The 24,876-nt window shown below is 49.8% G+C and overlaps 4 protein-coding genes across 4 annotated transcripts; 1 reads left to right on the top strand and 3 right to left on the bottom strand.

The window, feature by feature from the left end:
* Positions 1-133: 133 nt before the first annotated feature.
* UCRPA7_5648 (putative phosphoinositide 3-phosphate phosphatase protein) lies at positions 134-2,172 on the bottom strand (the record flags this gene model as incomplete). The annotated part of the gene is made up of 2 exons (XM_007918193.1): positions 134-2,003; positions 2,075-2,172. The coding sequence occupies 2 exons, from the start codon at positions 2,170-2,172 to the stop codon at positions 134-136; spliced, it is 1,968 nt and encodes a 655-aa protein (XP_007916384.1).
* A 1,276-nt stretch (positions 2,173-3,448) lies between these two features.
* UCRPA7_5647 (putative endoplasmic reticulum protein) lies at positions 3,449-4,561 on the bottom strand (the record flags this gene model as incomplete). The annotated part of the gene is made up of 2 exons (XM_007918192.1): positions 3,449-4,294; positions 4,508-4,561. The coding sequence occupies 2 exons, from the start codon at positions 4,559-4,561 to the stop codon at positions 3,449-3,451; spliced, it is 900 nt and encodes a 299-aa protein (XP_007916383.1).
* Positions 4,562-12,802: 8,241 nt separating this feature from the next.
* On the top strand, positions 12,803-13,210 carry UCRPA7_5646 (putative cys met metabolism pyridoxal phosphate-dependent enzyme protein; the record flags this gene model as incomplete). Its single annotated transcript, XM_007918191.1, has 1 exon — positions 12,803-13,210. The coding sequence occupies one exon, from the start codon at positions 12,803-12,805 to the stop codon at positions 13,208-13,210; it is 408 nt and encodes a 135-aa protein (XP_007916382.1).
* Positions 13,211-14,632: 1,422 nt separating this feature from the next.
* UCRPA7_5645 (putative duf895 domain membrane protein) lies at positions 14,633-15,553 on the bottom strand (the record flags this gene model as incomplete). The annotated part of the gene is made up of 2 exons (XM_007918190.1): positions 14,633-15,258; positions 15,310-15,553. 2 exons carry the CDS (start codon positions 15,551-15,553, stop codon positions 14,633-14,635), a joined length of 870 nt encoding a protein of 289 aa, XP_007916381.1.
* Positions 15,554-24,876: the final 9,323 nt, after the last annotated feature.

Genomic DNA, 24,876 nt, shown 5'->3' with positions numbered 1-24,876 from the left:
ATCTTGAGAGGGTGTTGGTCAGCAGTAGGCACTGCTGCCCTGTTTCAGTACATCGTACCATTTATACCCAGCCCTAGACGCCGACTTGCCCGTATCCCATCCACGAACACATTTTCACTAACACCATGCCCTATCACGAGGTACGCCCCCTCGCTGCCGCCTCAGGATCGTCTGTGGTACCCTGAGTTGCTTCGACTTTGAGCTGGTGATCGGATGCGGCACGGCCCTTACTCCCTTGCACATCCTCGACCACCTCCTCGCCACTTGGTCCGCTTGTCTTGACGCCTTTCATAGAATCGTCGTCTCTCGCCTCCTCTTCTGACTGGCCTGCATCCTGACTTTTGATGCTGCTTGCCTTACTGACACTAGCACTCTCCGGATCTTCCGTTCGGAGACCCAGGTGCTTCTGGGCCTCGGGGTCCTCCTCATTGTTCCCTTTCCAGTCTGCTGCTTGCATCTGAGGTACTGGTTCGCCCTCACCTGGCTCCGTGATGACCACCTTGCCATCCTCCACAGCCGCACCTTCAACACCCTTTTCTCCAGCGCCCACCGCTCTCCAGACTATGCTGATCCGGTCGGCGGCACGAGTCCCTTTGCGGCTGCTTCCCTTGATGCCGTCCATCCTCTCCCATTCGATCTCAAAGACGCCAGAATCATCAGCCTTGCCATCTTGTTCCGGACCATTGCCCTCGAAATACGTGTTGAACCAGACATGCGCGACGGCCGTCACCATGGTCAAGCCCATCGATGCACGTGCTCGATTCCTTCTCTCCACGCAAATGTTAATGTCGCTGTTCGGGATACGGATGGGCTGTTCGGGCTTGAAGATGACGGCCATGCCGCCGGGTTCGTTCTGGTCGGCAAAGGTAGCAGAGTGTGACAGAGAGGACTGCGACTGTGTCTTTGGGTCGGATAGGCTAAGATTTGACGCATCAGGCGGTGACGATGTTGCCGACGATGGCGAGGATGTGGCCGCATCGGCTGCATCGATGGTCTTACTTTTCCTGTCGCCGAGCTTCTTGAGGCTGCTACTTGAGCCGGACTTGGATGCTCTTCGAATGAGACTTGTCCGAGATCCTTTGAGTGACTTTGACTTGCTCCTAGCTGGGAGTGAGGTCGTACTCTTGGGACTTGAAGCGCCGGAACCGCCCGTGTCGGTGATCTGCCCAAAGTCTGCCTCCTCAACGATCTCGTCGTCATCTTTGGTTGGGCTCAGCGCATCACCAAGAAAGTCCATCATGCCGCCTCCACCGGGAGCTTCCCCCTCGATGATGAGCCGTTCCTCCTTTTTGAACGTATGAAAGACCTTGATCTTCTTTCCCTCATCGACAAAGCCCTCGACGCTGACCTTGACGCCGTGTCGCAACCCCCAGGCATGCACCTCGAGTATCTCGATCTCACGGTCCACATACTTCTTCCCGCCCCTCGTCCACCTGTCAACGTAGCTGATCCAGCGAAGCTGGGACGGGATGGAGACGCCGGCGCCGAACTTGGGCCGCATTCGCCGCTCGGTGAATCGTGCCAGGGCATCCTCGGGCGACCATCCGCACTCGGAGATCAGATAGCTAGTCGCCATGCTGCCCGACCGGCCCTTGCCTGCCTTGCAGTGGACCACCACAACACGCTTCCCACTGTCGACGCCGGCAACTGCCTTCAACCTCTCCTTCCAATTCTTGTCCTTATCTTTGTCGGCTTCTCCGTCTTGCTTCGTGGCGTGGCCATCTTTCTCCTCCGTCACCACGCCGCCATCCAGCTCTCCACCGCCAAGCCAGTTGCGCATGCTGGCCATGATCATCGGCACGAGCCGGAAGGGCGGCGGGTGGTGGTCCGGCCATGGGTAGTGGCGTATTCGTCCGTAGACAGCTTCGTCGGGGTATCCTGTTCCCTCGGCGCGGAATTCCCAAATGGCCCAGTTTTCGCCGTGCTTGGCGTCGAGGAAGGCAACGAGCCGATCGAGAGGATTTCGGTAGGCGCGCTGGGGGTAAGTCTGGGAGGGGCCGGATCTGTAATACGACGATGATTAGCTTGAGAATAGTTCACGGGGAGACGTGATCTAAGTCTTAGTCTAACATACGTCGCGATGATGTTGTCCGTGACATAGCACAGGTCCAAGCCCGTCTCAGCATGTTTGGCTCGAGGCCCGGCGACAATCTGCCGCAATAAAGATGTCATGACGGACACCGGATTGCAGACACGGAGCTGCTCGGATGCATTTGTACGTGGAGGACTTCAGAGAGGGGTGCCAAGAAGACAGGATACTGCATGGATGTATCTATAGTGTATCAATCATTGCAGACACATAATAAGCCGGATGCACCGCTTGCATGTAGTTGAATTGGAGGCCGTAGAGGCATGCAAGGCTTGTTACGACCCAACCATGAGACGGCTAAGGCTGGACGATCTGCGAGGGAGAGAGCCGCTGGGCAGAATGACGGCTAGGTACCTAGGTACTCCCTTATTCGATTGACGACGTCATGAGGGGCGCAAGCAAGCTGAGCTACTCATCGGCTGATTCGGTGGAGAAGCTGGTATCTTTACGCTGCTGACAGCTTACAGTCCATCTCCCAAGCATTCATACTGACCTATCAATACAAGTAATCTATTTGGAATTTCTCTCTAGAAGTCGTGCTGGTTTCGGCTTTACTTGTGTAGACGAGCTTTTGAGTTTTTGGCTCGTCGACTCTCTTTGCTGGACGTGTGTTTTGTGACTGAAGAGGTAGGTAGGTCCGCCTCAGTTCTTCGCCTCTAAACGCGATTTGAATCTTCACACTTTGGCGGTGATATGTCAGGAAGGTCAAGCATGCATTGGCCGCCTACTAGCAGCGTAGACAAATGCAGCGATCATTTCAGAGGAGCTTAGATTAGGATCAAATCACTAGACGTACTGCATAGTAGGGAATAGCCCTGGGATCTCGGCCCCTGACGGTATTGATGACTTATCTATTGATTGTCTGTCATTCTCAAGCGCAGTGCAGAGGAAAATTCCCATCATGAGCAACAAGGATGATAAAACGGAGCTTAATCAATCGCAAAGACTACAACCAAAAAAAAAAGCCAGTTGAGAGAGGCCAGACCTGCCTCAGATTTGTTCCGTAAACTCCTCCACCCTCTTAGGCAGACGAAAAAGCCGAGAGTAAAAGCCCCATCCATCACGTCGGATATAGCAGAAACCAGTCTCGCCATGCTCGCTGCATCCATCCCCTACATCGTTCCAACAGCATGCGTCCCCACCAGTTGCCCAACCACTGATATCTCCTTATACAATAGTATATGTCCTATCTCATCCCTTCTTTTCGTTACATCAGCTTCGCGTGCGCGCCTCTTGGCTGCATGGGCGCCCATGTGCAATTTGAAATGTTCAAGAGCCAGCTGCGCATGTTGTCGTCGTGGCACGGGAGCTCGATGAGGCACGGGCTCTATGCGAGAGAGAAGTTCGCGTGGCGGCTCATTACGAGGTCTTCTTCGGGACAGCAGCGCCGTTCAGATGCTTGTTAACATCCGTAGCCGAGTGGAACTGTCGGGCACCACCCTTGACACCCTCCCAGACCTGACGGGCGACCGGCGGGGTGCCCTGCGCACCGACCAGATTGTCGACCTTGGCCTCGAGCAGGCTGAAGCTCTGCTGGACGTGGCTGCTCTGGGCGAAACGAGCGCGGACGAAGGTGGTGTAGATGGCGAGCAGGATCCAGCTGCGGCGCTGGAAGAAGATGGCGGCCAGGAGCAGGCGGATCCAGAGCAAGATCTCGAGACCAGAGACAACCAGCATGGATGTATCGTAGTACTCCTTGACGAAGCTGCCAATGGCATCCGCAATGGGGTGAGGAGCGAACTGAGGCTTGCCGCTCGGTGATGCGCCAGTAGCAGGAGTGATCTGCTTGGGAGGGATGATGGTCGGGATCAGGTTGGAGCGGGTGTATGTAGCGAAGTGGAAGATGGAGTAGATGCCGTAGGGGAGCATGGCGAGAGGATACTGGGGGGAGAAGAGCCAGACAAGGGCCATGACTGCAGCGAGGTCAGTAAAGCCAGCAGGGACAGAGGTCAGCATAGCTCGGAACATACGCAGGTACTGGACATTCTCGTCAAAGATCAGGGACGTAGCACTGGCCTGCAGCTTGGCACCGGCCTTGGAACGGGCGCGCAGGGTCTTGTAGACGACGATGCCATATGTGACGGCAGCGGCGATGAAGGTCAGGCGGTAGGAGAACTGGGCGGTGCGGGAGTAGTAATTCATTCGGATCCACGAGAAGGAGTAGCGGATAACCGACAGGATAAGCGTCAGGTGTCTGTGAGGCAGCTGTTAGCATTCAAGTCCCCGTCGTCGCCATTCTCGGGACAAGATCATGCCCATTGCGGCAGGCAGGCCTCTCTGTCGCCTCCTTGAGCAGTGTGTCTGTCATATGTGATGTGGCCTTTTCCGGTGGACCCCAGCATGCATCCGTCGGGAGGATGGCCGGAGCTTGGCCAGAGCACACGGGCGAGAAAAGAGGCTCAAAGGAAAAAGACATACCCAATGAACCAAGCAACTGTATTGACCGAGGGTTAGCTGGCGCAAGAAAAGCATTTGGAGCTGTCTGGGCAGGGGTGGGATCGTACACTGGAGAGTCTTGGCCAGAGTCATGATGCGCTCCGGCAGAGGCATAGTTGCAGGCGGCGGGGGAGCCATTGCGTGAGCGGCGACGGCGGTGGATGCTGCAAAAGGCTGGGCGATAGAGAGAATAGGATGCGCTGGAGCTCTGATTGCTGCTGCTACTGCTGCTGGTGATGATGCAGAAGCTGTAGTTTCGCGAAGTCGAGTCAAGTCAGATCAGATCTTCTAGGTGGAATGGGTGAGGAGGAAAATATGGTAGAGTTCAGTTTGAGGCGGAGGGAGACGAGAGGGAAGTTGGATAGGTGGCTGGTGACGAAAAGAGAATCGGCCAGTTTAGTGATGATTTTCTGCTGCTTGGTGCTTGCTGGGGAGGGTCGGTGCGTCACCGACAGGGATCAGATCAGCGCCGGATGCCCGCCCAGGGTTCGCTCCTCTACCCACTGTTCAGCTGAGCCAATCCGCATGTAAAGGACACTACGCCTTGGCTAAATTGACTAGCAAACTACATACTGGCTCCAGTGAGTCTAACAGCAAGCCACACCACCCTTCAAGAATCCCAGAATCCAATCCCGCAATCAAAGCATCTACTGCACAGTACAGTATCTACGAGTCGTTGCCTGAGTGCGTGTCGTGTTTGGTTGTAGCATTCTGCCTTAGGTAAGGTAATATACATAAGGAAGGGTCCTCACACCTACCGGGTGGCCTATGTCCTACTTCCTATCCAAATGCCGGGTTCCTTGTATCCAGCTGTACATGCAACATAATGACTCCAATAACCAATCCTTGAGACGTGTCTTCTCACCTACCTTCTCGACTACCTTACCTACTTGCTCTTTGCGACTTCCCTGCCGCAGTAGAGAGTGGACTAAGTGCACATTGCTTGCTGTTTCGCAGTGATGTATGATGAATAGGCGGCCGGGCGACCCATCGGCTTCCAGGCCATTTCTCGATGCACCCACAGGCGCCTTTCGTCATACTGCGCAGTAGTAGTGCCCGCATCGTCATCATCCCGCCCAGCTTTGGACCCCACCACAGCACCACAGGCTCTTCAGCACCACCAAGCCTGTATTGTGTATGTAGATATGTATGTATGTGCGTATGTAGGGAGTAAGTATGCATGTACAGTACAATCCGCCTTCACATGCAAGCACTCCTAACCAAATGTGGCCGACATTCCAAGATCTGCAGTTACAGCAAGAATATCCGGTGCATCTTCAAAGTCAACCCTCCTGGAGGCACAAAGTTGCTGCCGCTCAACATAACATAGGGCATTGAAATCGCCTATGAATATGGCCAGACCTTCATGCTGGCGGTCCCTGCTCCAATAATCGCTACACCATTGTCCCCTAACCAGTCAACACTAGTGACAGTACTCGTAAACAATGCCCTTATCGTGAGGGGGACGGCTGTTCTGGCTTGCACTTCCGCACGTACTCAATGATCGGAACTGTTTGCGTCGTCTCCTCCACAGTAAGGTCCTACCTTCAAGGAGTACAAGGCCTAAATCAATGCCTAGAAACGACCCGGCAATCTGTTCGGATGATTAGAAACTCCTAAAATGAAGGACTCTTGATTTGTAGTGCAGAAGTGGCTGTTGTAGCCATGCATAACCCTGGAGTAGTATCGCCGTCCGCGTCCGTGGGAGCAGCTGGCCCGTTTTCAACTATTCAAGTTCTCGCACCCAACCTTGGAACCCCTTTCAATGCCGGTATCAGAGAGTGAGCGACAGGAGAATACCTACCTCCCTCATCAGCGACTACCTTTGGGCTGACAAGGGTGTTAGCATCGTCAGGCGTATCGGTACGCCTTTTGGCATTACCGAATTTCTGACAGCGCGAGCGCGCAGCCGAAGGAATGCTAGCGGTGGAAAGGCTGGTGAGCTTACCACATCCACTACCTCCGAAGAAAACAAGCCCTCAAAGTGCTAGCCCCTCGAAACTCTTTCACGTAACTTTCGTGCCGGGAAGTCTCTGCGTATGAAATAGCTGACAGTTACCATCCTTTTCTCCGTGCCTGCTCCGTTCCGTGATTTGCCAAGAAACGGCGCTACATCAGCACTGCTGGACATAGATCGCCGGCAATCCCGAGAAGATGCGGCATGTCAGCAAGTGCTCGTTAGGTGAGAGGCACGGAAGACAAGCTACAAGGGTCGAGCAGTCTAAACTCCATCGTTTCGACGGCCCGTCCTCAAGTAATAGCTGCCGATTCAACCACCCTGTTCTCTATAAGTCACCAGAGATACAACTAGAGTAAGCTAAGGCTTTCTCAGCGGATCCTCCCACTTGTCATCATATACAATTTGCCAATTGCCATCCACTTTTCAATCCATGATAGCTGTGCCATCTCTCTCATCTGAAGTACTAATAGCACTCTAGAGCCCTCAATCCTTCAAAGATGACACATCTCTTAGACTTCTCTCCCCTTCAACTGCAGTCAGTATGGGTCCTGTATACACCTTGAATAATGGTGCCAAAGGCGTCGAGGAGAATCGACTTGACACCCAACATAACCTATTCAGAGTCGTCACGGGAGGACTGTTGCCAGATCATGTCCGTGAACACTTAGAGAGCAAAGGTTCATCCGTCTCTATTGCCGATTTCGCCACCGGCACAGGCATCTGGCTGAAAGATCTAGCCCCGACTTTACCACCTACAGCAAAGCTTGACGGCTTTGATTTCGACCCCTCAAAATTCCCAGAGCAATCGACCTTGCCTCCCAACGTGTCTCTCCAATTTGGTGATGTTTTACAACCCGTGGCCCCGGAGCTACACGGGCGGTACGATCTTGTGCATGTGCGTCTCCTGTTGTACGCATTGAAGGTAGACCAGTGGCAATCTGTGGCTAGCAACCTGTCGAAACTTCTCGCACCTGGTGGCTGGCTGTTCTGGGATGAACTTAGCTTCACCAGCTGGCAATGCTTGCCAATGACCAAGAACTTCCTCGACTGGATCAGTGCTGAGACTCGATATGCTCTATCCGTTGACAGAGACCCGAAGTAAGTCCATTTATTTTGTCTCGATACCCGTATAGTCATCGATAGATACACTGCTCTCAGAATTTCGCCGAAATTTTCCTCTTTTGTGGTCGCCATGAACGTCACCCATAGACTATGCAAGAAGACTAAACGGTTAATAGTGCTGGCATAAACTTGTTAAGGTATATCAAGAATGCCGGATACGTCAATTGCACACAGCAGGCGTTTAGCACCTACGCTGGGGATGCCGATGTGCGGCGTACCGCTGGCATACTCCTCCTTGCTGCTGGTAGCCAGTCAATGCATGGTATTGTCGAAAAAGGAGGCTTTGATTACGTGAAAACGCACGAGGACGCTTCCCGCATTGTAGATGCAGTCGTCTCAGACATTGAAAGTGGACTTTGCGAGGTTGGATTTGAGCATTACTGGGTCATGGCACAGAAAGCCTAAGATCGATCCTTCTTCATGAAGATACCATGGGGGTCTTGGTTCGGTTGAATTTGGAGCACTGAGACAAAACTTGAAGTATGCAGTCAGTGGGGGTTTTATCAGGGCATGTCAGCTAAGATGGACGTCATATATGCAATATCATAACATGGCTTTTCTATCTCGGACATTTCCCGTGGTCGATAAACATTGAGTCTTACCCATACAACTATATTACCATCGCCATCACGCAAGATTTCAATACAATATTCTTCACTGAGGGCCACTAGGGATCGGGGAATAAGGTCATGTCCCAAGCGATTCGCGCCTCATAGAGGAAGGCCGGACAATGTGGCCTGCATTGTCGGTTTCACACAAGACATGAACTCGCTATCGCTTTGAGAGGCTAGGGTCATTTTGCGATTAGTTAGGGACTTTTACACTGAGTGTCTGAACTCTTTTCAACTCAATTAAGAGTTAAGTTACTTGGGGGTAGAGGGCGAAGCTATGGGGGCCATAACTAGTCCCAAGTCTCACACTTGGGTATTTTTGGCATTAAACTTGCAACTCTCGTCTAGTCGGCCTGCTTTCAGTACATCGCTAGAAGCTGGGGGTGTATTCGCAAAGTGTGTGTGTCTCAACTTTATAAGGATAGTCATGCCTCTCTAAGATAGCGTGATTCTACAGCCACAGGGCAGCTATTTCGAGTGCCTTCCTTGCCTCCTATGTGGAAGCTAGCGCAGCTACAGAGAGCGGCCACGGTATTTCGAGAAGCAATGTTCTCAATATAGCAGGTCAAGTTCTGTAAGTCCAGATTTCCATGGCGTTGGACTTTTACAAAGAAAATATCAACATATCTTACGGTGGTGGAAGAGGCAGTGCCTTGTATCGTCCGACGTATAAGGTTCTGAGAGACATCTACTCCTCACAACACGATACTGTCATTCACAAAGACACCACTATCATTCCTTTCTATCAGTTCATTGTTTCAGAGAAAAACCGGGCTACTATCAACAAAGCATTGGAAGATCCAAACTATGCCTTCCAGCGCGACCCTTGTAAGCACAGCTCCTGAAAGCTGAGTATATCTACTCTAATGTTACCAAATGCAGATTTCAGCCATACTAGACTTTAATCTACCAGCTGTTCTGGCCGCCAACTGTGCCAACCTTCCCAGCTTACAAAGGCAGCGAAAGTCTAGGATGAAATTATGATTATCAGGTTCAGGCAGTGTACCATACTCACGAAAAGGTCCACTGTTATTGACAAAAAGGTTCGGGCCTGAACGGGCAATACAAAGATACACTGAATACCTATGAATTTCTTGGTTACTCGTAGAGAATAACACCACTGGGACGAGGAATGAGACATGCTCTTCAAATTTTTGCGCGTGACATGAATAGTGCAATTGTCTCCGCAATTCCCTTCAACATGTCATAGATCTATGTGAGATTCAAAAAGACCGAGAGCAAACCTTGGGGAGATTGAGTGAGGATCCCATGACCTTCCGCACTTTGAGATCGACGAATAGAGATCATTCGCATGCAGCTACCTGAGCAGGCATCAAGCCACGCTGTGCCAAGCGCAGAAGAATGCAGTTCACTGGTCTACATAGCGAAATAACTCACCGAACTTGCAGAAAAGTTAGAAAAGAAAGCGTTTGCGGCATACGAATGCGCCTGATCTTGGTTCCGGCTGCAAGATCAAGCCCATCGACCTACAAGGATTCAACAACCGGAGCCTGCCTCATTATTTTCTTTTTCCACCTGCATCTAAGAAATAAGTCCACTACTCCCAAAATATTGACGAATCATACTACTATGCTGGCTGAATAGTCGCAGCTAAAACCCTGCTATTGGGCAAACGAATCTGCTGTTGATTTGATGGTTGACCGATCGAAAGAAGCTGGCTCGTATCATGACCTCAATAGATCGATGTGCATAAGAATTGTATATGAAGCTATCTACTTCTCGATAGGCAGAAAGCTCTGATAGGCTTGGACACCGTATCTGTTATGCTGTTCTTGCCCATGCGAAAACTCGGTGTGTAGCACAGGAAGCTCTGCCTCAAGTCATAGTTGTAAAGCCCAAGTAACAGAGACGTGACCACCATAACCCTTCAATCTATTTCAATTCCCTCTTCTTGCATCCTGGAGACTTTTGTTTTCTCGCTCCCACTGAAAGTGCAAGGTATTCCTGGCTGAATTCATGCATTTCCATTATGACTGGATCATACAATCTGAACACAAATCTTGCAGAAGACCTTCGTGGTCAGATACTGCGCGTTCCTAACATGTTACAATTGTTTCCTTCGTGGCCGCATGGGGAGCGAAATACTCACTGCGACCAGTTGCGCAATGCGGTGGATAGCTGGCTGGAGAAGTATGTCCCCGTACCTACTTACACGATGTTCCGGTGTCACAATTATTGACATCTACTCCCCTATAGGGTGATACCGGACGCCAAACGTTGCCATCAGTTCAAACGGGGCGACTTCGGGCTTTTTTGCTCCATGTAAACACCTACAATGTCTCACTATACTCGCCATCTAGCTGACGGAATGCATGATAGTTGGTGGCCAGAGGCTCTTTGGGACGATCTGTATCTCGCCGCTCTTTTCGCGACTTGGGCTTTTGTCTGGGACGACACCATTGATACAAATGAGCATATACTCTCAGATGATCTCGAAAAGGCTTGCGCGTTCCGGAAAGAATCGCTCACTTATGTCAATTACTGTCTTAGGCTCGTTGACGAAGAGTTAGAAGAACCACCGTTGCCTGATCCTGCAAGCGCTCTCTTCAAGCAGTTCGCGGACGGCTATTGCCAAAGGGTCGGGAAAGGCAAGCAGAACATCTTGAGGCATTCAAAATACTATGCTTACATAGATATTAGGGAACCGCCAGAGATTTTTTGATGCGATTCAAAGCTTTTTTAAGCATTCAGAGAAGGAGCAAGTGGAGCGGCTCCATGGAAGTGTCCCAAGCTACGAAAGCTATATGGATATTCGTCACGGCGTGACTGCAGTCGACATATTTGTTCTGCTTCTTGAGTGAGTTACCCGATTGTAATAGAGGATTGCTGATTCATATGACGACCATTACCAACAGAATTCCACTCCGAACACAATTACCAGAATGGATCAAGAGCACAGACGAAATGAGGGGCATCTGGAAAGAGTGCAACTTTTGTATAATAATGTAAGAAGTGAGCTGTAATAGTCGAGAAGTAGAACAGGTGGCTGACTACTATGCAGTATCAACGATATCTTGTCGCTTAGGAAGGAGATTGTAATTCCCCCAAACTTTTGTTGGGCAAGCAGTCTGCGTCGCTAACAGTATTGCTATCTACAGGCTACAGACTGCTTCATCAATTCTGTACCTGTACTCTATCATTCGGGGTTATCCCTTAGCCAAGCCATCACTCAGTTAGTATCTGAGATGGAAGCATCCAGAGATCGGCTCGATCTGCTCTCTGCGAGAATTAGTAATATGACAAACGACGATCCCCAACTTCACAAGCAGGTGATGCGGTATATTGATGGCTGTCGACGGATGGACACCGGGACCATTGAATACACGTAAGCGTATGCAGTATATGATGCAACTCTTCACATCTAAATCGAAACAGGACGCTTGTTAAAAGGTATGATATTCTCAAATATGTTCGAGAGGACGGGGGACTGGACATTGTGCTCTAGACTGCAATGGAGCAGGAATTGGACTGCAAATGGAGAGAAGTGGATTATCGGGCTGACCAGCTTGAGCCCCCACGGCGGCATGACAGATGGTTGGGGCGGGACAAACGGATTATCTGGAATAAGCTTATTTATAAAGTTATGAGCTGTGACGGCTGACCTCGGTTCAACGCGTCCCAAGTAATTTAGCCATGCAGCTGCCGTGCGGCTCCCGTGTGTTCAGATCCTTGAGAGCGATGCACATCAGAGCATTGAGCGACATCGCTCTTTCCAAGCCTCTATGATCGGCAGTTTGCCATTCAATGTGTCGATCGCCAGTTGTGAAAATTGCGCCTCAGCGAGCGCTGAAGCGCCGCCTGTCTTGGCGAGGTTGCCCGCGGCGAATGAGGCCATTGCATGAAACACGCTGCGCCGCCAACCCTACAAGCGCGAGGCGAAATTATGTTGGTGAGCTTGGTGAGGGTAGCAGATCCTTCAGCTAGACTAATTTCTCGGTCGTGCAGCGCCGCGGCGCCACGACCCCTATCTTGCCGTCTCACAAAACAACCCTCCTGAGGGACACACCATTTCTCGCAAATCGAGGGATGCAATGCTGACAACTCGATTTCCGTTTCTTCGAGAATGAATCAGCCTTTCAGATTGTCATAGTTGCAGTTGTGATCATCGGGATCCGGACAAGTCACCATCCATCAGGCCCATCGAGCCAGCGAGGTGATCGAGACAGGACAAGACATTACTTAGTGGTGACACCGAACCTGGAAGTTGCACATGCTAGTCCAAGGCATCACACTGCACCTGAAATAGCAAATTTACGATCTAATGTGGAGAAACTCGCTAAATAAAGGCCAAGGAGGCTGCCTTTGTAGTAGGGCTGTGCGACCCAGGTCTTGGCTGTTGATGACCGTCCGTACCATGACGAATTAGCGTTCTTCTACCCTGCTGGCCAGGGGCCCATAAAGCTAGATGTTCTCGCCCGACATTTCAGCCAGAAGGCGCATCAGACACATTTGGGCTTCTTTACCTCGATTAATTTCTGTGAACCACCTCTCTCTCCTCACACTTCGAACTGTGCAAGTCCTTCCTTCATTGCCAAAGGTTGACGATCCGACTGGAACATCAACATGGGATCGCATCATGTCGTCGGCGACTCGCCGTTTATGAAGCGGGTCCTGATTCCGTTCTGGGTCATCAGGATTCTGATTATGCTCTTCGAGATTGGAATGTATGGCCTTGCAATCGGTGTGATTGCCGCCTACTCGGACGACATCGAGGACCAGCTAGAGGAGCATTACAATGCCAGCACCAGCGTCACAGCCGCCATTGCCATATTAGTGGTCATTCTGCTCATCATTGTGGCATGCCTCGTCCTCGACATTGTCTGCATCGTTAAGCGTGCAAGACGAACACTGAGCCCGCGCTTCTTCCTCATCACCAACGTCGTTCAGACAACGATTTGGACAATCATGTTCATTCTGTCCATGATTGGCGCCAGAACCGGGCTTACCATTGCGATTGCTATCATCATCTAGTAAGCGACGACCCAGCATGATCTCGTCCCCGAAAGCTAACCACTCTTGCCCATCAGCCTGTCCTTTGTTGGCGTCCTGATCTACGCTAGCGTCATCTTCCACAGACACCGCAAAGGAACTCTTCGCGGAACTTACGTGCCTGCAAACAATCCGTCTGAGCAATACAATCTCGCGCAAAATACCGGTTACCCAGCTGCCACCACCTACGCAGCAGAAACCGGCTATCCATCCAATACGGGCTACCCGTCCAATGCTGGATATCCGCAATACGCCCCTGCCCCTTATGGCGCACAACCCACGCAAACACCTGCTTATTACGATCCCCAGGCCACTAAACCTCAGCAATGGCACTCTTGAGACGATGACGCATGCATTAGATATACCTGTCGGACTTTGACCGATAATGGACTCGTTGGAGTATGCGCGGAAGTTCCCCGTGGCTATAGCAGATATATTGCTACATATCCAAGTCTATTCTACAACAGGCCACAGAGGCGATGCGCTTTTCCGCCTTGTTTAGAACGGCATGTCTGACGAGTGATGGGAATGAAACTGTTGACGACACCACAGATGATTCGCTGGCGGGAGGTCATAATTTCATCACAAAGCCGGCATACCGCACTTATACGACAGTGTTCCGACGGCAGAATGCGCGACTCATTAAAAGATGTCCTCCTTTACACTTCCCTGGGGTATTGACAGTGGAAGTTTGGCCAATGTTACATCCAGCAACAGGCGCAAACCGGTATGGCACATAAAGCACCAAGAACGCTTCTGAAGAAAATAGAATAGACTCGAATGGTGATCATTTTCGTATTTTAGCCGCAATATAAATCCTGAGCCAGGTCCAGGGCGATGACAGTCAATCTTCGATTGTATTACACTCACGTTCCCGGTGCATTCCCGTATTGTCTTTCCAACACGCATTGTTCTGCCAATTTGCACTTTTTGCCATGGGCAAGATTGGTGCTTGGTTTCAGAGCGGCCAATCACTGTAGACTCTGAGCTTGGCCACCTGTCTTTCAGAGCTATGCATGCGGGCCATCGACAGCAACACCTGCGCTACTAACAAGAACTGGATCAGTGTCCAGTTTCCCGGAAGCGGTATCGTCATCGCCTTTGGAGGCATCGATTGGTCGTTCTGGAACAAGAAATACGGCCCAGGACGTAGCAGGTATGGTGATGCAGAACATCACGAAAGCAATGATCAAATTGACCATTGGCGCCACCTGAGCAGCGCCAATCCCGAACGAGAGACATGATCCCACAGACTCAAAAGACCGAACGATCCCAACCGCCAAGGTTAATGTTTCGAGATCGTCGTAAAACGTTCCGATAATCCAGTAAACAAACATATAATGAGATTCGTTCATGAACCTTTCTCTGCAATTAGCATGCATTTTGACGGGTGGATCGTGAAGCTTACCTCATCAAAACCATGACTGCAAATCCTCTACCGAACCCTGGATTTGCCCAATCAAGTGTGACCTTTGGATTGCTACCAGAGTACAGCTTCTCATTTGCGAACTGCCAGCCAAATAATGCGGTCATGAACACAGCAAAGAATGCCCACGTGAATCGTGCCAGGGTGGGCCGTCTCAGAAAGGGGCGGTCGAAGAACCATCCCCAGAAAATATTGGCGACCGTCGCAACAACACCGGAAGTCAACGAGCCGAGGGTTCTTGCTCGAACGGAGAAATATTTGGTCAAGTATATGCCAAGATACGTTCCGTTCCAATTAAAACCGGTAAGGATGGGGATGAGAAGATACATCTGCTTTTTCTTCAACAAATTCCATAGCTTGCGAAACTCTGCCAGTACCGCTTTGTTCTGCGTCGGGTCAGGAATCTTCCTTCCATCTCGTCGGATGATCTTCTCCGGTGATGAAATGAGTAATGCTAGCGGTAAGCCAAGGCACTGGAGGCCGATCAACACTAGATATGTTGTGTACGAGACTTTGCCGCGACTTCCATTATTCACATTCAAAGACAATTGGATAGATGCACCAATTAGCTGGCCGAGCTCGCGAAGCCCAAGCCAAATACCCGCTGTGACATTTGGTCAGCCTAGTGACTTTGACGGACATGTCAGTAACTTACTGAACTTTCCACGATCCTTTACATCGCCGTATCCGAGTGCGATGGCACCCTCGGAGGCCCAGAGTGCAGATGCTGCGATGCCGCAAGTGGCACCACCGAAGAGAACAAACCACTCAACGCCATATCGATTGTTGACGTAAAGTGAAGCCGAGTAAGGGGCATAACCCAAAGTACCAAGAATTAACACCTTCTTGATACCGAACTTGTTTGCGAGAATAGAGAATATTGAGCACCCAAACACCATGATCCTACGATGGGTCAGAAACATACAGCTGGGGTTGATGAATTTCGTACCCGAAAGTGAGTGAATTAGAACCATTAACAAGGTAAGGCTCTTGTTGACCGCCGGCTCCCGTACCTGTCATGATATTAGTCGACGTGATGTCTCGATGTCCTTTTCGGTTGACATACTGTTGAGCGCATTCCATATTCCTGGTTGCGTGAATGAAATCAACCCTACAAGGATGACATTGAATAGCGGACTTCGATACCACCTTACTGCTCGTGATACCGGCTTCGTATGGACTGTTTCTTCCACCGCTCCGTCTTCCAAGGCATTATCCTGTTTGTCTGACATTATTTGCTGAACACTTCTTCTCTCACTAGTGTGTTTGGCAGACACGCCCCGTAATGATTTTCTGTGAGGATAGTCATGCACTTTTATCTTCTCGAATCTAACCCCTGACCTTCCAAGAGCTGCATCTTGAGAGTCATGGAACCAATCTTAGCTTCGGAAGTGATCTAGACCGGCAGTTGGGCCGACGATAGGATGGAGAGGAGTGGACATGATTGTCTTGGCACCATGTTGTGACATATAATTAATATGATACCATCCCGAGAGACTGGCAACATGCCATAGTTGGTTTAGATCTACGCAGAAATTGCCTTTGTGTCCAGGTGTGGTCTGTTTCGTCCTGTTACAGCGAGGGCAATTCCGTGGTGAAGAAAAGGCTCATCGGTCGTGCTTCCGGGGTCCGATGGCGCCATACGGAAGTTGGGCGGGGACTCGATACTAGGTAACGGCTTCAACCAGCTCCCGGGCTGAGAGTGGCCCTAGAGAAGCCTAATCTGACAGCACATCGTACGTGTAAACCAGGATCAATCTGCTAAATTATCAGGAAAACATAAATTCAACTTCTCGTCTTCGACAATCCAGACTCAATTGAAAAATCAAAAATAACCCAAAAAAGGGCGAAAATTTCGAGTCATGGCTGCCACTACATTTCGTATCGGGCCGTACGAGCCCACTATCAAATTGCCATTACAGAACGGAGACACAAATTTTCCTCTATCCCTAGTTCCCACCGACCCTCAAGCCCAGACAGATGACATAGTAGCTGCAGCTAGAGATCTTGCAGTTACTGATCAAATTCGAACTCTTCTTGATAATCACGGGGCTATTTATTTCCAAAATCTGCGGCTTAAAGATGCCCACGAATTCTCAAAATTTGCCCATGCATTCGGTTGGACTCCTCACGAAGATATTGGTAACCCCGTTCGAAGGACAGTTTTAGCTAAAAATGTGGCAACGGCTAATGAAGGGCCAAATACTCAGCCGGTCTACCCCCACAACGAATTTGGCCTTAGCCCACATTATCCGGCATATGTCCTCTTCTATTGTGTCTCGGCTCCAGAAACCGGTGTGTTATGATGCCCTCACTCAAAATGATATGTTGTGTCTCTAAATTGTCTTGGACTCTCAGGAGGTGAAACACCAATCAACCACTCTGTTCTTTTATACAATAGATTGAAGAAAAAACACCCTGAGTTCATTGAGGAGCTAGAGAAGAAGGTCAGTGGCTATGACTCGTAGTCACCTAGGAATTACCCGGTCATCTAATATGAATCACGATAGGGGGTGAAATATCAGCTGTTTTATCCTAATGGGCCGCGCGACCAGACTGAGTCCGCGGGGACAACTCTCCTTCAGTCATATGGCCTTCACGTCCTCTACACAGATGACACGAAGACAGCGAGACACAAAATCGAGAAAGAAGTCCGACGGCTGCCAACAGCAACTTGGATCTGGGAAAATGCAACGGAAGAGAATCCTCTTGGGGATCTGAGAGTTTGGCAGCACCTACCAGGTACGTCGACCGTGATCTCCCAATCTTCCTCAAGACGAATTTGAGGCCCTGACATGATTAGCAATACGCAAACACCCACGAACGGGACAGCTAGCCTTTTTCAACAACGTCGTTTCCAGGTTCTTAAACGCTGTTAAGAACGATACCCTTGAGCCACCACACATCACTACCGAGGGAAAATTTCAGCCGCCTGCCTTTGTCAGTACAGTCTACTCATCATAGTGATCTAGTCATTCTGACCCAGAACAATAAGTACGGAGATGGATCATTAATTCCAAGATGCTACCTTGAGTCAGCTGTGGACATTATTAAGTACGGATCGATTATAATCCAGTAAGATTGATTATCGGGAAGACTAACATAGGAATCTCAGCGAGACAAGGAGCCTGGTCTCATGGACTGCTAGAGATGTGCTCTTGCTCGACGTAAGTTGGTCTTCCCAGGTACATCTTGCCTCTTAGCTAAGTCAAAAAGAATCATGCAGTACAACATACCAGAGAGCCTTGGACGGGGTAAGCATCAACGCTGCTAAACCTCAAATTGCAGTTTCCAAGACTAACTGTGGTTAGCCCGAGAAAGCTGCTCGCTAGCTTGTGGGATGAATCAATTCATACCTGATCGTTCATAGAATGGCAGTCGTGGTTCCTGAGAAACGGCAAATACCCTCCAGGCAACCCTGAAGATATGCCCAATACGGTGTTGTCGACATTTGGAATAATTCCTGAGGGTCACACTGATGCTGCTTATTTAGTGGCTTTCAGCGAGGCTCGAAAGAACCTTGGAAGCACACAACCAGGGCGAAGGTGGCAGGCACTCCGTGTGTAGCCTCGTCACTTATTGGCGCCAAATGAAAGAGCGAAATTATGTATGCCACCCATTCAAAGACACCTTTTGCTTCGTCTGCACAAGAAGGGTTGGGGGCCAATGCGAGGTTCCATAGTGCCACGCTGCCAGATGTTGATCAATCAGTTTTCTTGACCGGGTTGCTTGCATTAGCGTTGGTCAATAGTCTCATTTTTATTGGAAAGCTGAGTGTTCAGGTGGCGGTCAATTTAATAAGTACCGCGACAGGCCTTGCACTTAATCTTGGCTTTTTTGAGCCTCAACGCGTTCTCTTGATGATAGATTCTGCATGTCGGGTGCGATTGCCAGCGATCTTTTTTAAACTCGATCATAAGAGCTCATACGTTTACGCCGAGCTTGAGAGTGACGGGTGTGACCATGTCGGAACATTCGAACCTGTCTGACAAGGTGGCCATTGCCGCCCTTGTTGTAGCCGCGGTCGCGTTCGTCACGACTGTGGTGCAACTTGCTCAAGCTATCACAGCTGCAGCCCGCGGCCTCCCAAATTGCGACAAAAGAGTTATGGGGGAATGGGCGAAGTGGACTTCCATCAAGTTTAAACTCTCACAACTGAGACTAGAGGTGGATTTCGAGGCTCCAGTCATATTTCTAGCTCCAACAAATAATAAGAATGGACCTGTCAAAGACAATCCAGTCATTTGGTATGCTGATGGCTCCCCCAAGAGCTGTGAATTAACACGCGTTGCCCAACCACCGAGTGATGACGTGGACGACATCGTCTTTCAGCAAGGCAGGGAGCGTGTTCACACCGTTGACAATGAGTTGGCTACCTGGGTCACTCTTCTAGGGGCCATCCAGAGGATGGAAAGAGATTCAAAAAATTGGGAGCTAACGAAATGGAGGGACGCGAATGAGATACGACCTACACCACCCGTGGTGACAACATTAGCCGTTGGCATTCAAGCAAAGAAGAGGAGCTTCGATACAAACCCGACTGTTAAGAAGCCGTATGCGACCTCCAACATCTGCCACTTAGTCGAATTGGCGGCTGTGTTAGGTGTCTACTGGAAAGAGTTCGACCGTGATGAGAACAAGTATCGCGCCGAAGGCAATGGATACAGCCTACTAGGAACGCGCCTGGAGGATTTTGGCATCGTGTTTGTGTTCGAAAAGACTGGGTGGGCTAGATTCAAAGAAAACAGGATCATCCCAGCATCAGAGGTCAAGGAACTCTGTTTTGGAAACGCACCTACATTCTACCGACACCCGAAGGACGACGAGCGATGGAAGATACCGTTTAGTCCCCAGAAAACTCTCAAGACCTTGCAATTTGGCAGCCGTAAGGAGATCGCAGATACTCTCAACTTAATTGGGTGCAACACCAACACCTCCCTTTATTATATCAGAGAAAAGAGACATATACACCTGTTTCCTGGTACGTCCAATCTCTGCATTCTATCGTCACGCGGATAAATAACAGCCGTGGGTAGTGACGTTTGAGATTCTTGGTATGCTTGGGAGGACGATTCATGTGAAAAATAGATGCTTCACATATCTCCCCAATCCGACGATATTCCCATGGAACCGGGGATCCTTTTCTGTCCGACGTATGCTTGGGGCCTTCCATGAACAGCTGGGAAAGCTTATCAAGGACTTCAACAACACACCCCATAGTCAACAACTTCCAGCTGAGCTCGAGCATATCAACGCTCTTGCGCGTAATCTAAACTCTGACCTGCCACCTCTGGATGAAGACTTCAGCCCGCAGCATCTGAATCTTCTTCACGAATCCCTGGACGAGATCGACGGTATCCTCGCAGAGACAAAGATTGATAAAGACGTGGTTCTCGATGTCCTCCGTCGACACTTACAAGAACTATTACTTGCTATCAATACCACAGCAGAAACCCAGCCACCAAGCACACCGATTGCAAGAGCCGATATATCATTTGATGAGCTACTTAGCGTGCCACCAGAAAACAGAGAGAAGAAGTTCATGGAAAAATATTTCAATGAAATCAGACCACGAGTTGTAGACACCAATTTCAGGGATCATCATGACCCAGACGCGGCGCAAGCTTCTCGAGTAATCCATAACAACAGTAACCAGCAAGGAAGTGGACAACATCAAGGACCGGATCAACCCACAAGTAATGATCCAAGCCAGACTCCAAGCTCGTCATCGACGTCTTCGCCATCTCCACCATCTATTCCTCATCCTGTCGATACATCGATAGGGACAAGGGTCGCTCAAGGTGATCGAGTGAGAGCGCTCGCTATAGACATGAAGAGGACAAATACTTGGAGCGAGTTCGTCAAGGATGCTTTTGAGCTGCGCCGAAATAATATCTGGTGCACGCTGGTTCTCCGCATGTTGTGCTGGTTGTTGTTGCATGATTTCGACGAAAAAGACATCCAATTGAGTAAAAGCGAGCTACTGGGGAGCCGGCTCCCGGTCTATATCATGTAAAAATAGTTTGATAAAGTAATGCAAGATGCTGAGATCCATATTCACTTATTTATACCTTGTCTGTCACTGTGGCGCGAAGCACCACGCGCATAGCTCTATGAGCTTTAGAGGACCTAGTCTGCTGTTTTACTTTTGAATTTTGAATTTGCTACGCCGCAAGGAGTTTGCTGTCAATTTTCAATCTGTTTAACAAAAGAAAAACTGGACCTGCTACCATGATAGCTCCAGCGAAGAGCTATAAAGCCAGGCATCCAAAAAGCCCAGGGATTTGACCGCGAATCGGTGTCCCGACCAGTGTACTGTCCGTGAGATGTCGTTAGTCTCGAGGCACTGAAGCATATTGATACAATTTCAGTTGATAATATTATGGCCCAAATCCGCTGTTAAATTTTCTTTATCGGATAATCCGTGGGGCAATCGTATGCATGACCTTTTGCCTCGCACCACAAACCGGAGAATCGCTGTTTTAGAGGCTTCTATTCAGAATAACAACTTTCATAATTAGTCAATTAGCCATGCATCAATTACTATCACGTAGATTCCATGGCATAGTTCAGCCATTAGATTTACTCTCTAGACGATTAGTAACCGAGGGCGTGCGTATAATCATGGTTACAGTGCTTGTCCATAGCTGAGTCATGCTCACGGCCTATCAATGAGAGCGGAAAGCCGATTAATACTGAGCGACACCGGACCTCCGCGGATGCTAGCTCTTCTTTTCTCGACCTCCGAGGATGTGTTGGTCCGCCCATTCTTCAGCCATTATACATCGATCGGCATCTTAATGTCATGTAGCATCGCAATGAAGAGAAAAGAACCCGGCCCACCAGGTACACCGCAATTCCGCCGTCGCCAGCCGCAAATATCGTGTTCGTTCTGTCGCACCAAAAAGCTCAAATGCGACCGTGGGACACCCTGTTCGAACTGTGTGGCGCGAGGACTTGCCTGTCAAGGGTCGCCTGACCTGAGAAGTCCTCAAGCATCGGCCCCTGAGAGAATGTAGGGCAAGATGCTCACAAAGCTGCGCGTTATAGCATATACTGATTGGCCCTTAGACCTGAAACAGTTGAAACTACTGGAATATTGGAAAGGCTTGAGTTACTTGAGCAAGCACTGCGGAAAATTGATGAAGGAGCCAAACCAGGACAGAGCGACAGGCTCGGACCCGCTCCCCTACCACACGATGGGGCTAGCAGGCTACACATCGTTGTCCACACACCAGTATCATCATTAACGGAGAGTGAACATCACCAAACTGCCAAATTTCTTGATTCAGCATATACGCGGGAAGATTTCAGTGTACGTATTCTGCAAACGGGCGTCTGAGTAGTGAAGCTAAGCAACTATTCAGATCTCGGGGGCTTACAACCAGCACCGATTTTACATTCAGGGTACCAACTCATCCGATGAGCGCAAGGCATCTGCTCAGACCGAGCATTTACGAGGAGGTCGTCTTATCGAATTGATGTCAAAAGACGAGGCGTTGTCTCTGTTACGTGACTTTTTGGAGAACTCATACCATCTCCTTCCGGTGATTCACGAAGCATCCGCTAGAGCACTGATAGATGATTTCTATGCCTGTCTCTCCAATGGCCAGCTGGTTGATCCTGCTCATGCGGGTCTTATTCTAAGCATATCAGCAACCAGTGCCTATTTCTGGAATACTGGTGCTTCAAGCTACTGCTCGTTTCCTTCGCCTGCAGTTGCTTCAATGAGGTCACTTGCATGGAGAAAGTCGGCCTTCGAAGTGCTCGATGGATCACGCAGCATCACTAGTCTCGAGGACGTCCAGGCAAGAACAATCCTCTCCTATTTAATATATAACACTGAGGGGCTATCTGCAAGGTCAAGGTTTCTGCATGGGGGTACCTTGGCAGCTGCCCGTGATATCGGACTACACTTAGTCGATAGCCCAAGATCTGAGCAAGTTGGAGATGCACCCACAAGGGAGATAAAGCGAAGGCTGTGGTGGCACCTTGCATCTACAGACTGGTTAGTACTTAAATCGGTGATATGATTTTCTTCGTAACTGACTCAGCATGTGCTAGGATGATCGGGTTCATGGGATCACCGCTCGATGGCACCTATACAGTACACCCTCGCTTTATGAATGTGAAGTATCCACGGAATCTGAACGACAATGATCTCAGCCTGTGCGAGGACACGTTCACGTTTCCGCTCAATATTCCCACGCAAATGTCATGTTTTCTTCAACGCATTCGTCTTGGCGAAATCATCCGATCAGTCGTCGACGCCCGACCACCAGGACAACCTGATCTGGATATCACAGAGTATCATGAGGTTCTGGCTCTCGATCGTCTGTTTGAGCAAGCTATATCGGATTTCCCTCCTTTTTTAAGAGTTGATGCCCCGATTCCTGCCGGAGCCCATCAACATCTTGACCTCCAACGCTCCATTATTCATTTAGGGTTCTACTCTCGTCGTGCTCGACTGCATCGTCCATTTCTCCTGCAAGAATATCAGAAGAAACAGTATCAGCAATCTGTCAGTATATGTCTGAGTTCTGCACGAACTGTCATGTCAATTGCCGCACGGCTGCTTCAAAAGTCTCTTGCAATCAACGCATCTAGCGTCAGTGACTTTAATTTGAATGACCGTCCGACTACTGATTCACCTTCATATCACCGCCTTGGTGCTGTTATCAGTCACATGTTCCTGGCTTGCACGGTTTTGGCGCTGCATGCGGGCCTACAGTCTAATACAACCCCTGGGTCAGGGGCTATCATCCCTAACACAGACACGAGCTCCTACCCCGAGCTGGCACAAGCTTGTCAGCTTCTTTCCGCGGCCGGGCGAGAGTCTCCGGTAGCAGCAGGTCTTGTTCGTGGGCTGGTCGATGTTCTTCGACGTTATCATTTTAAGGGTGTAGAGACCGTTGGAGCCGAGGAGCCTCGAAATAACATGTTTAGAAGGGAGGATTCGGCACCTGTGGCTGATGATGGCTCCCCGATTCCGGTGTCGAATGAGGACCAAGCACTTCCTGACATTCCTGTTGACATAGATCTTGGACTGGATGAGATCTGGAGTGACATCATGAATACTATGCCGATGACTGATGGTTGGGATCAGGTGTTTGCGCAGCTAGATACATTCTGTGCTGCAACCTGACCTACGACATTATGAAATAGCGAACTGTGGCAAAGATAAATATTAAAGAAGTGGGAATCCGAATCGGTTCGATCCTCCCAGGCATCACCGAGGAGACAACTGCCCAACTCCATCGGCTGTAGCCAATTAGACTGAACAAACGTAACTGATTGGAGGAGATGATGGGGTAAGTGGCGAAGACGTTAAACCTCGACCCCACACCAGTGCGGCAACCCAGTCGAGACAATCAATCCCAACTTACACCTACTATTGGGAAATTTGCCATATCTTAATCATCAAGATTACCAAGGTTCTGGGTATCGTATTAAGGATGGCCCAAAGTACTCTTTCCGACTGGATCTTGGTGTCTAAAATACCACAGTTCATCGAGGATCTGAATCATCCGTGGATCAAAGAGAACAAGCAATGGCTTGAACAGCGCCCCAATCCCATCAGAGATCTCTGTGACCCGGACTCGCCTCTCCGAAAAGGCAACGAAGATGGCCGCGACCTGCCTCTAGATTTGTTTCACTGGCTTGAGGTGGACAACAATCGATGTGGCATTCAGCGAAGCGGTTGGGACAATGCACTTCAACGTCTGCGAGAGATCAACGATTGTCCTGCTGCTTTAAACGACGTCCAACATCTTCACATCGATATTTACTTGTCAGGCGAAATGTACGGCGATGCACCCGAGCCTCCAGATCCCGGTGTCGAAATATCGCAGCTCTTTGTCGATGTGCTGAGCTCTATGCCCAACCTGAAGAGGATAGACTGGGGTATCCCTCCCGAATCAACTCCTTTCTTGGGTGCGTACTTTGCTCGCCAGAATTTGACGCTTCCAACGATAAAGCATCTTTCCTTGGGAGCATTCTCGGAATATCTTGTTCCTGTCTGTCCAAATCTCGAACAACTGCACGCCGGAACATATACAGATCACTGGAGCTGGAGCAACAACCTTTCCAGTAGCGAGGAGCCAAGTCCGTACCAGCGGCTAATTCAAGCCACGAAGGATTCCGTCAAAATTACGACCTTTTGCTTCAGTAGTGGTGATGGTGGTTGGACCAGTCAGGTTGTCCAAGGTTCGGATCCAACAGT

Source organism: Phaeoacremonium minimum, assembly GCF_000392275.1.
Source record: "Phaeoacremonium minimum UCRPA7 unplaced genomic scaffold PA7_03_scaffold_420, whole genome shotgun sequence".
Classification (NCBI taxonomy): domain Eukaryota; kingdom Fungi; phylum Ascomycota; class Sordariomycetes; order Togniniales; family Togniniaceae; genus Phaeoacremonium; species Phaeoacremonium minimum.
Note: the sequence above shows the minus strand (reverse complement) of the source record. Positions and strands in the feature narration are given on the sequence as shown.